This window comes from Dioscorea cayenensis, chromosome 5 (genome assembly GCF_009730915.1).
Source record: "Dioscorea cayenensis subsp. rotundata cultivar TDr96_F1 chromosome 5, TDr96_F1_v2_PseudoChromosome.rev07_lg8_w22 25.fasta, whole genome shotgun sequence".
NCBI lineage: Eukaryota > Viridiplantae > Streptophyta > Magnoliopsida > Dioscoreales > Dioscoreaceae > Dioscorea > Dioscorea cayenensis.
This window is the reverse complement of record NC_052475.1, coordinates 31929890-31942958: the sequence shown is the minus strand read 5'-3', so window position 1 is coordinate 31942958 and position 13069 is coordinate 31929890. Positions and strand designations below refer to the sequence as shown.

At 31.8% G+C, this 13069-nt stretch overlaps 3 protein-coding genes across 6 annotated transcripts; 2 read left to right on the top strand and 1 right to left on the bottom strand.

Annotated features, from left to right (window-relative positions):
* The first annotated feature begins 1998 nt into the window (after nucleotides 1-1998).
* Nucleotides 1999-2423, top strand: LOC120260291 (heavy metal-associated isoprenylated plant protein 47-like). The gene is made up of 2 exons (XM_039267726.1): nucleotides 1999-2071; nucleotides 2164-2423. The coding sequence occupies exons 1-2, from the start codon at nucleotides 1999-2001 to the stop codon at nucleotides 2421-2423; spliced, it is 333 nt and encodes a 110-aa protein (XP_039123660.1).
* Nucleotides 2424-5023: 2600 nt separating this feature from the next.
* On the top strand, nucleotides 5024-5771 carry LOC120261878 (heavy metal-associated isoprenylated plant protein 47-like). The gene is made up of 3 exons (XM_039269886.1): nucleotides 5024-5133; nucleotides 5246-5324; nucleotides 5424-5771. Exons 1-3 carry the CDS (start codon nucleotides 5125-5127, stop codon nucleotides 5747-5749), a joined length of 414 nt encoding a protein of 137 aa, XP_039125820.1. The 5' UTR covers nucleotides 5024-5124; the 3' UTR covers nucleotides 5750-5771.
* Nucleotides 5772-8650: 2879 nt separating this feature from the next.
* On the bottom strand, nucleotides 8651-12307 carry LOC120260444 (heavy metal-associated isoprenylated plant protein 41). 4 transcript variants are annotated; one of them, XM_039267922.1, is made up of 5 exons: nucleotides 12090-12307; nucleotides 11554-11752; nucleotides 10445-11475; nucleotides 10294-10369; nucleotides 8651-8971 (listed from the first exon to the last, which is right to left on the bottom strand). In XM_039267922.1, exons 1-4 carry the CDS (start codon nucleotides 12259-12261, stop codon nucleotides 10320-10322), a joined length of 1452 nt encoding a protein of 483 aa, XP_039123856.1. In that variant the 5' UTR covers nucleotides 12262-12307; the 3' UTR covers nucleotides 8651-8971; nucleotides 10294-10319. The 4 variants fall into 4 exon arrangements, with proteins under 4 accessions (XP_039123856.1, XP_039123855.1, XP_039123857.1 ...); XM_039267921.1 differs by having other exon boundaries at nucleotides 10294-11475; XM_039267923.1 differs by having other exon boundaries at nucleotides 10294-11475; nucleotides 11554-11775; nucleotides 12090-12184.
* Between the last annotated feature and the right edge of the window lie 762 nt (nucleotides 12308-13069).

Below are 13069 nucleotides of genomic sequence, written 5' to 3'. Positions count from 1 at the left end.
TAAGGTAAATACCAACAAATATTATGAAGTCCATGAGAGGTGAAGAAAAGTAATGAAAATAAATATAAAAATAAATCAAAGTGGTTTATACAAAAGATTTTTCTTTTCTTTCAAAAGTGGAATGAATTTTGGGTGAATCACAGTGATTATGTAAATAATTAAAAAAATTGAGTTTTATAGTAAAAAGGTGGTCATTGTTTAATATCTATTAAAGCATAACTTTTGTTAGTATCTGAGTATCTCCATAGGATCCCTCCGTCTTTATATATATATATATATATATATTATCGTTTACTCGGTCTCTTTCTTTATAAACATATATGTTTTTTTGGTCGGATTAGATCTATAGAATAATATAATTTTATAAAAGGAAGTTAGTATAAATTGTATATGACTCTTGTATTTATTATTTATCAAAAGTATTTTTAAAATATTATTTATTTTCCAAATAAAGAATATTTTAAGTAAAACAAAGTGATAAATTGGCAAAATGGAGGGCCATAAAACCATTTTTTTGAACTTCAAAATTCATAAATCCATGACAAGGCAAAAGACTAATTAAGGATTTGACTGTAGAGTGTAGATTAAGGGTAAATTTAATTAGTTCACAAATTTAAATTAAATTATTATTATTTTTAGTTTGATGGTCGGAAAGAATGTTTTTAAAAATTGTTGACTAGCACAATGACAACTATTCGTTGGTTGTGATTTAGAGATCTTGTGTTCAAGTATTTTAAATTACAATTCATTTTTTTAGATCTTATGTACGAGTTCTGTGTGAAAAATACTTTCTCCAGGATTGCATAGTGAAAGTTATTCCTACAAAATTAGTCAAATAACCATAATTGATGCATTTCCGCACTCACTTTTTACTGTCACTTACCAATTTAGTAAAAAAAAATCTTTTAAAAAGCAAAACCACCAGCAATTCAGCAAACACTAATTATAATCTAAACTTTATTAAAAGCAAAAGGCACTTTTCTTTCAAAATTAAAATGAATTTGCGATAGGGTGACGCATGACAATCATGCAAATTATTAAAAAATGGGTTTTGTATTTAAAGTTGGTCATTGTTTAATCTTTAGTAAAGCATTAACTTTTCTTAGTATCTCCACGTGATCTCACTTTGTTGACAAAACTAGTCAATGTTCAGAAAATACCATCTACTTTTGATAATTCCATGGTTTTTGAAGAAATTTATAATTATGAACTGGGTCATAATAATGGTCATGCAGGGGAACACTTGGACTCTGACTTGGTCTCAACCCTTACAACTCAAACTAAAACTAACCAAGGCCATAATAATTAGTATCTGAAATTAAAACACAGTGTTTTATTATTTATAAATTCATGAAGCACATATACATTAGTACCTTGCACATAAGAAAAACAATAAAGATTCATTCATATGCCTTCATTTACACATTAATTAAGTTGTAAATTTGCACCAAAAAAACTCTTGGCATCACTAAGTCCAGTATGTTTTAAATCAAAATAATAAAAAAATTTTAAACCAAATTTTTTATAATAGAACAATACTGCCGTTAGACCAAAATTTGTTTGGTAAAGTAAAGTGATTTTGATTAAATCAAAAGGACTAATATAATTAATGTCACTAGCCCCTTATTTAGGTCTAGTCATGCATGTTATTAAACATGTTTAGTGTTTAAGTTGACTACTAATTCGGTCGTCAGAACCCTGTTCAGACGCGTCCATATGCATGGCCCCACAACTAATTATGTGGCTCTCTGGCTCTATAGAATTAGAATGCACTAAACGACTCTAGTTTATTTATAGGGATTATATCTTCATGGGTTTCAGTACTCTAACTTCTTGGGAACAAGGCTTCCTTTTAGTACTCCAACTTCATGGGAAAGGTTAGTAAAAATCTATATCTCTATATATATATATATAAATAATGTTATGTAATGAAGTAATTACTTACTTGGATATATATATATATATATATATATATATATATATATATTTCAGCTAAAGATGGTATTGAAGCTCACAATGGAGGATGACAAGAAACGGTCTAAGGCCATGCAAACTGCTGTCAAATTTTATGGTATTAATTTATTATTATCAGAGATAATATTTTTAATATTCTATAAATATATACTATTAATTAAATAGAATTGTTTTGTTTTTTTTATTTAGGGGTTGAATCAGCAGAAATTCAAGGGGAAGCGAAAGATAAACTTGTTGTGATTGGAAATGGAGTAGACCCTGTAAACTTGACAACAAGTCTGAGGAAGAAGATGAAAGTTGAAGTGCATGTTGAAAGTGTAAGTGGAGTTGAAGAGAAGAAAGAAGAGAAGAAGGAAGAGAAGAAGGTTGAATTTGAACCAATAAATTACTGGTCTTATTATAATCAACAACCCTACTTCCTGCCACCACCATATATATGTTACATTTGAAGTGTAATTTTTTTTTACTTTTTATTGGAACACATGCATTCTCGCTAAATTATTAATCAATCCTTTGCTATATATAGTACGTCATCATCAATTCATCATCATCATCATCATCATCATCATCATCATCATCATATATATATATATAATGTTTATTGCCTGTGGAGCTATCATATATATATATATATATATAGGTCTTTTATAAAACCTCAGAGTTATATGGACCAAATTGCAAAGTGAGGTGAGTAGCCAACACCTGCACTAAACAAGTGGTAATTAAAACGCTTCGCAGTGCAATGGGCAGACGAGGGGTCAAAATCACGAACTCGCATTGGTACAAGGACTATTTATAAATTGTTTACTAGGTCCCCAGTATTGCGTAATATTGTTTATTTAATGTTTAATTAAATTTTATAGTGTAGATTTTCCTTGAGTAAAGTCATATTCTCCACATTCTCAAGATTGTATGACATGATGGATGGAATTATGATTCTTGATATATTATTTTAGGTACATATGTTAAGCTTTCATTTGTCTTATACATGTCAGCACACTCCACATAATAAATCTCTAAGTCATTGTAATTGGTGTATTTTTATATTTACGTGTTTTTTTGACGGTGCATGTCATCTTTATCAATATATATATATTAAATATAAGAGTACACGCGAACGTTAATGCGATAAGTTTACCGTATCAATTGTTATATTAATTTTAGAATTAATCAATTTGAGTGATTAATAATCAAAATTTTTATTCAGTCAAGTTTATAAAAATTTTCTCTTTTTTCATTTACATTACATTAATATTCGACTTAAATTTATTTTCTTCTTTTAAGCCGAACAAGAACAATCCAAAGTCGAACACCTTTGTTGACCTTATGAGTGCAATGAGACTGTTATTTAATTTTTGCAATTTTTTTTTTTTTTACCCAAAAATATCTTATTCGGCTACTTACGTATCTATCAATTGTGATATGCATTACTAGTCCAAAATATAATATTACAATTGATCAATTGCAATAACATTTTACCCAAATTTGATATGTTTAATAAATGTATTAGCTCCAACCGACTCATGTAAGGCATTTAATATTTTATTATACAATGAATACACGTTCAAATTTTATCTAGATTAACAATAATACACTAATTAACATACACATATTAATCCTCTTAATTATAAAAATAATATAATTATATATTAGAGGTTAGTTCTATTAGAGTACTCATTAATAATGAAATATAAGAGCACTGGTAATTTATAATTAATTTCAGCTTGGATCAACATGCAATTAAATAGTACTTAATGAATAACTAATAAAGTCATACCATTTTGATTAATAAAAGACAAGTGTTTTTGTTGGTATCTCAATGATCTCATTGAAACAGTCCTTAATTAGGGTCATGCTCACCTCAACATATTTTGAAAAGTTCAAAGTCCAAAGTCCAAAATGATATGTACTCATTCAAGCACAAAAAGAAGACTATCATGTCTTTCTTGAACACTAACCATACATGCATTCCTGGTTTACAAGAAGCTTCTAGGGTTGTTGCCTTGTGAACCCTAGTTTAGGAAGACTTGGACATAAAGAAACCCCAAACTCAATGAGGAGACCTAGTCTTCAAATTCAATTATTAATTTCACTCAAACTCGAACTCAATCATTAAATTGAGTCTAAACTTAATTTATAATATATATATATATATGAGAAAAAGATTTCTGTGGATGTACACATACGTCAACAGACAGCAACATTAGAATTAAAATAATGCACAATGAGAGCTAATGCTGTGTTAATTGAGTTGATTAATTTAATTTTGAAAAACACTGTTTGTCCCACTTTTTTATCGTATAATATTCATGAAAGTCGATGATCATTCATTTGATCAATAGTCGTGAACCATTTGGATTGAAATCCAACTGCCCAAGCTGCGTAGAGGATCGATCTTATATATATATATATATAATGCAACGCAAATTGAGACTTCTATTTTTTTCTTTTTGATAAAAGTGGATATACTAATTTATTATATAAACTTTAATGACAAAAAGAACAAATTGAACTAATTTTACTCAGTATAAATTTTTTATTATTAATTATTTTTGGTCGTTAACTCACCGGATCCCAGGCGGTTGACCCTCTACACTTGTTTAAGTGACCAAGCCGCTACCATTTGAACTAACTCCCTACTACCAGTAGTTAACTAATTATTTTTCAAGAGTATATCACTAATACCAAAAACTTAACCTAACCCAAAAGAAACTAGACTTAGTTGATTTGATCAAGTCAAGTAATCATCAAATCCTAACTAACCAAATTAATATTAAGTCCATCCAGCTCATCACAGTCTACGTACTCTGGTGCATTTGATCTCACCTTAATCTAACAATTATTTTGAGTTGACTCCAAGTCAATTAACAATAAAAGACTTTGCAAAAATGAAGTATCCTTCAAAACCGCGTTCAATAAACACAAAAAAAAAAATAATATTTTCTTATTTTTATAATCACTTAACCACAACAACACGGTTCTTGGACCTCTTGCTTTCTTTGTCCTCTATTTATACCCATCCTCTTCGCTTTCAGTGCATTCATTCCAACATCTCTGTTTCTCTCTCTGTTTCTCTCTTGTTTTCTTGCTCTCTCTCTCTCTCTCTGTTTCTCTCTTGCTCTGGTGCTTGCAAAGAAGGAAGAATATAACATGGGAAAGGTAAAACAAAATCCATTTAATTAATATATAAGTTTGTTAATCATCAATATATATATATATACATGAATGAACATCATCTGATTTGTTTTCCTTTTGATGTATATTCATTCAGCAAAAGATGATACTGAAACTCACTATGGAGGATGATAAGAAAAGGTCTAAAGCCATGCAGATTGCAGTTAGTCTTAATGGTATTATTATTATTATTATATAATCATATTGTCTCTAATACCATGTTTAATACATTTCAGACTAAATTAAGTTTTTCTTTTTGGATTTGTGTTCTTCAGGTGTTATATCAGCAGGACTTGAAGGAGAAGCAAAGGACAAGCTTGTTGTGATCGGAGACGGAGTTGATTCGATTAAACTGACGACGGCATTGAGGAAGAAAATGAGCCGTATCGTCGAGCTGGTCAGTGTTGCTGCTGTTGAGGAGAAGAAAGATGATAAAAAGGATGATAAAAAAACATCTGAAGGTGATGATGCCAAGAAGCAGACACAGACGCCAATTTATGTGCCTCATTATTATGAAACGATACCACCCCATCACTATGTTTATGGTGGCTATGAGTATCCTCCAGACAACAGTTATGATCCTGGTTGCTCTATCATGTAAATGGATCATAATCTCAGTTTGTATTTGTGAATAATGGACGTACAAAAGTCACTCTTTTTATATGAATATAAAGCAGATCTCAAACAGATCTTAGAACCCTAGGATGTCATGAGTATAAAAAAATAGTATAAAAATCCGGATGGACGAGATATGAACAGATGCATGAGTGAGCAGTCTTATCGGGGAGGGATTTCGAACCCATGACCTCCACTTATCTTTGGTGTCATCATACCATTGGGCTATCCAATGGTTGACATTTGCAGACTTTAATAAATAATCTTTTTTTTTTTATTGTCACTCTATATATATAATATATATTAAACTCATGGTCACTGTTAATGCTGATGCCAATGAACCAGTAAAAGCAGAGTAGATTGTTTGATAAGTGTCACATATTTCTGCAGAAATATTGCATAATTGTTTTAATTATTAATTTCTTAATGAATTTCCCTTAATGAATACTATTAAATTAGAACAGAGCACTCTGATGATGCTGATGAATTCAAGTAGAGACAAACAATTCTGTTGATAAGCAATACTTATTTCTGCAGAAATATTGTATAGTTGTTTCACTAGATGTTTCTTAAGGATTTTTTTTACTTAATTACATACAACTAATGTTGACTTCAATGAATCTCTATAGTTTTAATTTATCAACTTGATGAAATGACGTCTTTCCTAAACCATAAACACAAAAATAGAAGTGGTACTCTGTCATCAAGTTCTAATGGACACAGTAAAAAGTTAATTGTTTAGACAGCAACATTCCAAAATTTTACACCATGACAGAAGCTAATGTTGACACCTGATGCTGACGATCGTCAATAATTTAATTGGTCAAGTGGAGGATAACATGAGACATTTTTCTTTTTATTATCATAAAAAAGGAGCAGAATTCAGAGATCCAATCAACACCCTTTTCCAAATTGATCTTGTGGAGAAATATTTTTCTCAGTTGCGTGCAAAGACTGAAGCTAAAGTTGACTTCAATGAGCGTTGTCACATAAATTGACAAATTCAGAAAAAAAAAAAAATATATATATATATATATATATATAATCAACAATTAAAACCAAATACAATAAATAAATAGTCTGAATAGTCTGAATAATCAGACAAGAAGAGCAAAATTCAGAGATGAAATTTGACCAAGCAAAGATTTCAGAGAACAGAAATCAGTATTGGTCCTATTGGAGCAAGGATTGAAAATAAGTATCCGATGGATCATAGGTACAAACCGTACTATTTTAAAGATAAAAGGAAAGATTATTTTCTGAATCACACACAATGGTTGATGCTAATGCTAACACCAGCAATGACTACTAACCAATCAAATAAACAATGTAGCATCCAAAAATCACTATCTGAATGAAATATGACAACTTTAATAGCAAATTCAGAAAAAAGAATTATTCAAAGATACAAGTTATTCTGCTAGTGACCTTTGGTTGTTAATTTAAGCACTGAAGCGTCAGTTTGTGGCACAAACCAATGCACTTGACTCAATGCAACATGTGCATGAATCTATGCCAAGATATTCCAATAGACTAGAAGTCACTCACCAATCAAAGTTTTCAGAGTATGTCACTGAAGATAAGAACTAGGTACTCCGATGCTATGGATTTGATTAATAAATCCTGCAAGATTAAATCAAATGCAAACTCTTGATTGTGATGTGCTTCTTATCTACTTAACCTTTTTTAGTATATAATAAAGTGCTAACCTTAGTTGGTGAACTATATTGCTTTAAGCCTAAAGTAATGAACCTTTTGGACCAAAGATTCAGAATCTGCAAGATTTTACCACTTAAAAAAAGAAGTTGTTACATTGAACTAGGAAATGAGTAGAAAGTTAATATTAGAGATAACCTTCGAATAAGCATGGTATTTATTATCAAAACATCGTTTATTAATTTCATCCATAGATTCCAAATAATAACCAAAATCATTAATTCCCAACCCAATGTCAACATCTTATCCAGCGTTTTGAAAATTCCACCTTTATGTATTATACTTGGTCATGTTTTCCAAAATGCGGATCTTGTTATAGCAAGCAAAATTGCTTCTATAAATTGTGGGGGAGGGGTGACTACAAGCTCCCATCATAAAGAAAAAGATAATAAGATTTCACGGAGGAGTGTCATTAGCAATTAGACTCCATAATTTGGAGTCAAGAGTCTGGGTCAATTAAAGTTAGTCCAAATTCTATCCAAGTGGTTTTGCTCTTCCTCAAAGCAACTATAGCAACCATAGCGAGAAGTCCTCAAGAAAAGAATCATATTATTTCAAAGATGAAAAGAAAGACTATTTTGTGAATCACACACAATGGTTGAAGCTAAGGCTGACACCGAGTCACCAACAATGATTTAATTAATCAAATAAACAATGCAACATATTTTCTTGGTCAAAAAATCACCAACAGAAGGAAAAGGAATTATTCCAAGATACAACCATCATTTGCTAGTGACCTTTGGTTGCTAATTTAAGCACTGAAAGGTCATCTTGTGGCACAGCTGATGAACTAGTGAGATGCATCTAGTGGATGAAACTATGCCAAGATTTTTATCTAAAAATGAGCTTGGACCCTAATATTATGGATTTCATTAACAAATCCTGCAAGATTAAGCAAACTCTACTAACACCACCACTTTCCAAAAAATTTTCTTGATTTGTTTGTGGATGTATCTGACCAGAATTCATCATCTTCTTCATCAATCTCATCTTAGATGACTGTCAGTTTCGTACACTCATGATCATGTCCATGCTGAATGTTTGACTCACTGATCAACAACTTCCAAACTTGTTCTAAATGTACCTTGGTCATGATAGATAATGGAGACTATAATTGGAAAAAAAAAATGCATTCAAAGATGGCAGAGAAATATGAATTAGTACTAAGGGATCGATCTTCATCCATATCCAAAAACCAAGTCTCCGTTGGCTAGAACAAGTAAACAGAACATTTATTTACAAGCGCTATTTCAAAACATAGATAAAGTTACTCACAAAAGGATAATACCTCATTTACATTACAGAGCTACTCCATATATGATTATGCTTTGAATAGACAACCACAATTGATTTGCAATATGATCCTGAAGATTTTCTCCCAATTGTGCCTCATTTCTTCCAGCAAAATTGATTTAAATCATCATTTGCATATTTAGCTCGGTAATAACAGCTGCACTATTCAAAGCTTCAAAATACATCTCCCTCTTGTGATCTATGGACGGCATTGTGAAATTGTGAATAATAGTTAGTTGTATAAAGATAAAAAGTTATATGAAAACATAATCATTACATTTTTCACCAAATAAGATAAATGACACAGAAAAATATAAATGACAGGAACATTTTACATGAGGATATAGATATTGTCAAGCATAATAAATAAAGATTAAAAAAAAAAATTAAACCAGTACCCTTTCAAAATGCAAAATTAAAAATTAAGATGAACATTTAGGATGATCATTAACCATTTTGCATGAGGCAAAGAAAAAGAGATGCGTAAAACATCAATAAAAGCATGGATAACTAATCCTTATATTATACAAGGATAGGTTATATCATATTTATTTAAAAATATTTGGGTGGACTTGCATAACTACTTCTATACCTATCTGCGATTTATAAATGTTGTTTGACAATCTACCCATGGATAACTTCGATCCTTAAGCAGGTTGCATTTCCATCAATTATCTCTCAAGATTTACTTCACAAATGTTTATCCAGTTGATTATAAGGATGTGCATTTTATTTGTGTGATCATAAGACTTAATATATACGACATTTCCACAATAATTCTTACAAAACATTTAATTTCATGAGGGACACAAAAGTAATCGTGTGATTTGTTAAAGATATGTTCATCAAAATAATTTAAACTGAGCATTTTTTTTTCACCCCAAAAGTGCCTGTTGAAAAACACAAGTGTATAAACCTTTAAGAAGAAAAAAAAGCACCAAGACTGTTTTTTTAATGCTTCTGTTTTTTAACAAAAGCAAATCCAAACATGTCAATATTGACCAACAAGTGCTTATTTCATAAGTTCAGCATTTTTGGACCAATATATATATATATATATATATCCAAACAGGAACTAATAAAGTGTAGTGTGCTTCCTATCTATAAAACATTTCTTAGTACATAATAAAGTTCTAACCATATTGCGTGAATTACATTATTTTAAGCCTAAACTAAGGAGAAGCCTTTGGGCCATTTCATCTATATGAAATTTGTTCTCTATCTCGAAAGCAAACTCGAATGAAACCTACCTTTCTTAGTGTCACAATAACTGCAGCCAATGTCAATGTCATTAAATTTTTCAGCGTTCATCAGATAAATGCTGTGAAATCAAAGGATTACTATCCAAGCAGTTACACTGCTCAGTTTGGAAAACAATTCAGTAACCAATGAGGTAATGCTGAAAAAAAAAACCATTTCAGCATAGGCAACACAGATTTTGATTCAGGAATGCACTTTTCCGTTCATTTTCCAGAGAAGGAAAATTAGCAAAAAAAGTAATTGAAGATAAAGAGTGAAAACCTGATCTTTGTTGGAGCATCTAATACCTAGACCCGCCTCTTCCCAGAATCTCCCCATAAGGCAGAAAAACTGCTTCCTGAGTTAGTCTCACAGGCATTCTGGGCAAACAAAGTGGCTGGAAATCGTTCAAAGGTGGTGAAACTTCTGTTTCCTGAGTTAGTCTCACAGGCATTCTGGGCAAACAAAGTGGCTGGAAATCGTTCAAAGGCGGTAAAACTTCTGTTTCCTGAGTTAGTCTCACAGGCATTCTGGGCAAACAAAGTGGCTGGAAATCCATCAAAGGCGGTAAAACTTCTGTTTCCTGAGTTAGTCTCATAGGCATTCTCTGCAGACAAAGTGGCTGGAAATCCTTTAAAGGCGGTAAAATTTCTGCTTCCCCAGTTAGTCTCACAGGCATTCTCTGCGGAGAGAGTGCCTGGAAATCCTTCAAAGGCGGTAAAACTTCTGCTTCCAGAGTTAGTCTCACAGGCATTATCTACAGAGGAAGTGGCTAAAAAATGGAAATCCTTCAAGGGCTCTTGAACTTCTCTGGAGAAATAAAATCGGCCAGCACCAAGAGGACGAGGTCGTGGTGCTTGGGGAATGTAAGGTGCCAAACCTTCTGGTTCTTGAATTAGTCCTGTCTGCAGTCTCTGCAACCAATCTGACCTGCAATTTCTATAAGTTTCTTGAACACCTTTGAATTGGTTTCGTGGCTCAGCAACATACCCACCAAGGTTATATCTCAGATAAGGATCAATACTTTCAGAGAAACTTTGAAGTGTTCTTGGGAAGCTTTCCAAGCTGGACAAGTAAGCATTTTGAGGACAACAAAGGGCAAGAGGATGGACATTTCTATCAGGTAAGGATCCTTCAGAGAAAGAAGAACACATATCTGATATCGCTGCAAGAGGCTTCCTCTTGTGAACATTACCGATAACAAACATAAATGTGCAGCATTCACCTAAAGTAAATTGCTTGTCACACCTCGAGCCATCACCTCGTTTGTTATTGTAGCCCGGATAGTCTTCAATGTTGAATTTGGGAGATCCTATGGGTATCAAAGAATGCCTTGAAGCAAGTTCTTTGATGTTCCACTTACAGTACGGAAAATCAGTCTTGTGGGTGACATGAACTTCACCATATTGGCGAAGCAAGCGCTTCGCATTATTGAAGAAGCCTTGCACAAGATTCATATGCAAACTATAGAAATCCAAAATAATCAACAAAGTAATTAAGTGCACACAAACAGTGTAAATTTTTATAAACATTTGTACTCACCAGATCAACCGCGGATCATCTTCCTTCCCTTTAAAACCAGCATGAGGGAAGTTATACACAATTCGATCAAACCTCCTCATCTTCAAATCAGTGTGAAATCCCATCTTTGTTGCATCAATTCCATGCAGAAGTGTTGCTCCCATCATCTTCAAAGTTTTCAAATTTGATCCACCTTTAGCATACATTGCCACCACATGATCTGAAATTGAATTCAATTTCATGTTATTCAGAATCTTTCACAATGAGATCAAGGGGAAAAAAAAAAAGGAAAGAGAGAAATGTTATTAAACGGAGACACAGTGCTATAAGATAAGAACAAGATGAAACCTTTCTAATCTTTCTTAATAGAACAAAAACGAAAAAGAAGACCAAAAGCAAAGAATCGACGAAAATCACCAAAACCCTTCCAAAAAAAATTGAAACAAAGGACAAAAAACACACTCTAAACCACTAAATACAACAAAAAGATCCAAAATTACAAGCAAAAACACAAAATAGCCAAGCTTGAAACATCAAAAGGGAGAAAAAGAAGAGACCTTCACTATCCAGAGAAGTAGCCACTATGTTGACACCAGAACCAAAAGCAATGGCAAGTGATAGTGAAAATGAGAAATCTCCTTCCCCTACTAAAAGTATTTGATGCATTGATGAGTAGTACTTCAACCATTTCTCCTCCTCCTCCTCCCTTTCCTCCAACCAAATCACCATTCTCCTTCTCCTCCTCCTCCTTCTCCTCCTTGTTGCCTGTGCACAAAGGAAAGGTGAAGTTTGTTTCTGTTTTCAAATATGTTTATGTTTGCAAAGTCAACCTTATAATTGTTCATATTTACATTCATAATTTCATATATGTATACACATCCCCATATAATTTATATTGTTATATTTAGTCCAAAGATTACATAAGCTCAGAGACATATATATACATAGATATGGAATTTATGAGGTTTTACTTAAAAAACGCACTTTTATTGGGGTGTGTGTCTATATAGGTTTACATGCCAATATTAATTTTGGTAAGGGTTTAAATGTGAATAAGCTTTGGAAATGACAATATATCAATATATGAATTTAATTGTCAGCTAGGTGTCTCATAGAGACTAGCCGTTTGATTTTTTTCGAATTTTAAATTTAAAAATCAGTCCTCCTATTTGGCATGTGACTTCTCAAAATAATAATAATAATATATATATACATAAGAAATACATTATCCGTGGATGTTTGTAAAGCATCCGCAAATAATGACAAGTATAAAAAAAATAGAGTGAAGAAAGAAAGTAGATAACAGTAAATGAGATTTATAATGGGTTAATTGATGTATTATTGTGATGATTATTGAACGGTTGTGATGAGAGAAATGTATATTTTTTATTTTTTACATTATGATGTTTCATCTAAATTTTATTAGTCATGTTTTATCTTTTATGTTCATTACATTAGATAATTTACCGTCATTTGATTCAAATCTAATGACCAAAAGATGAAGTTTGTAATATTCTTTTCTATGATTATTCATAGA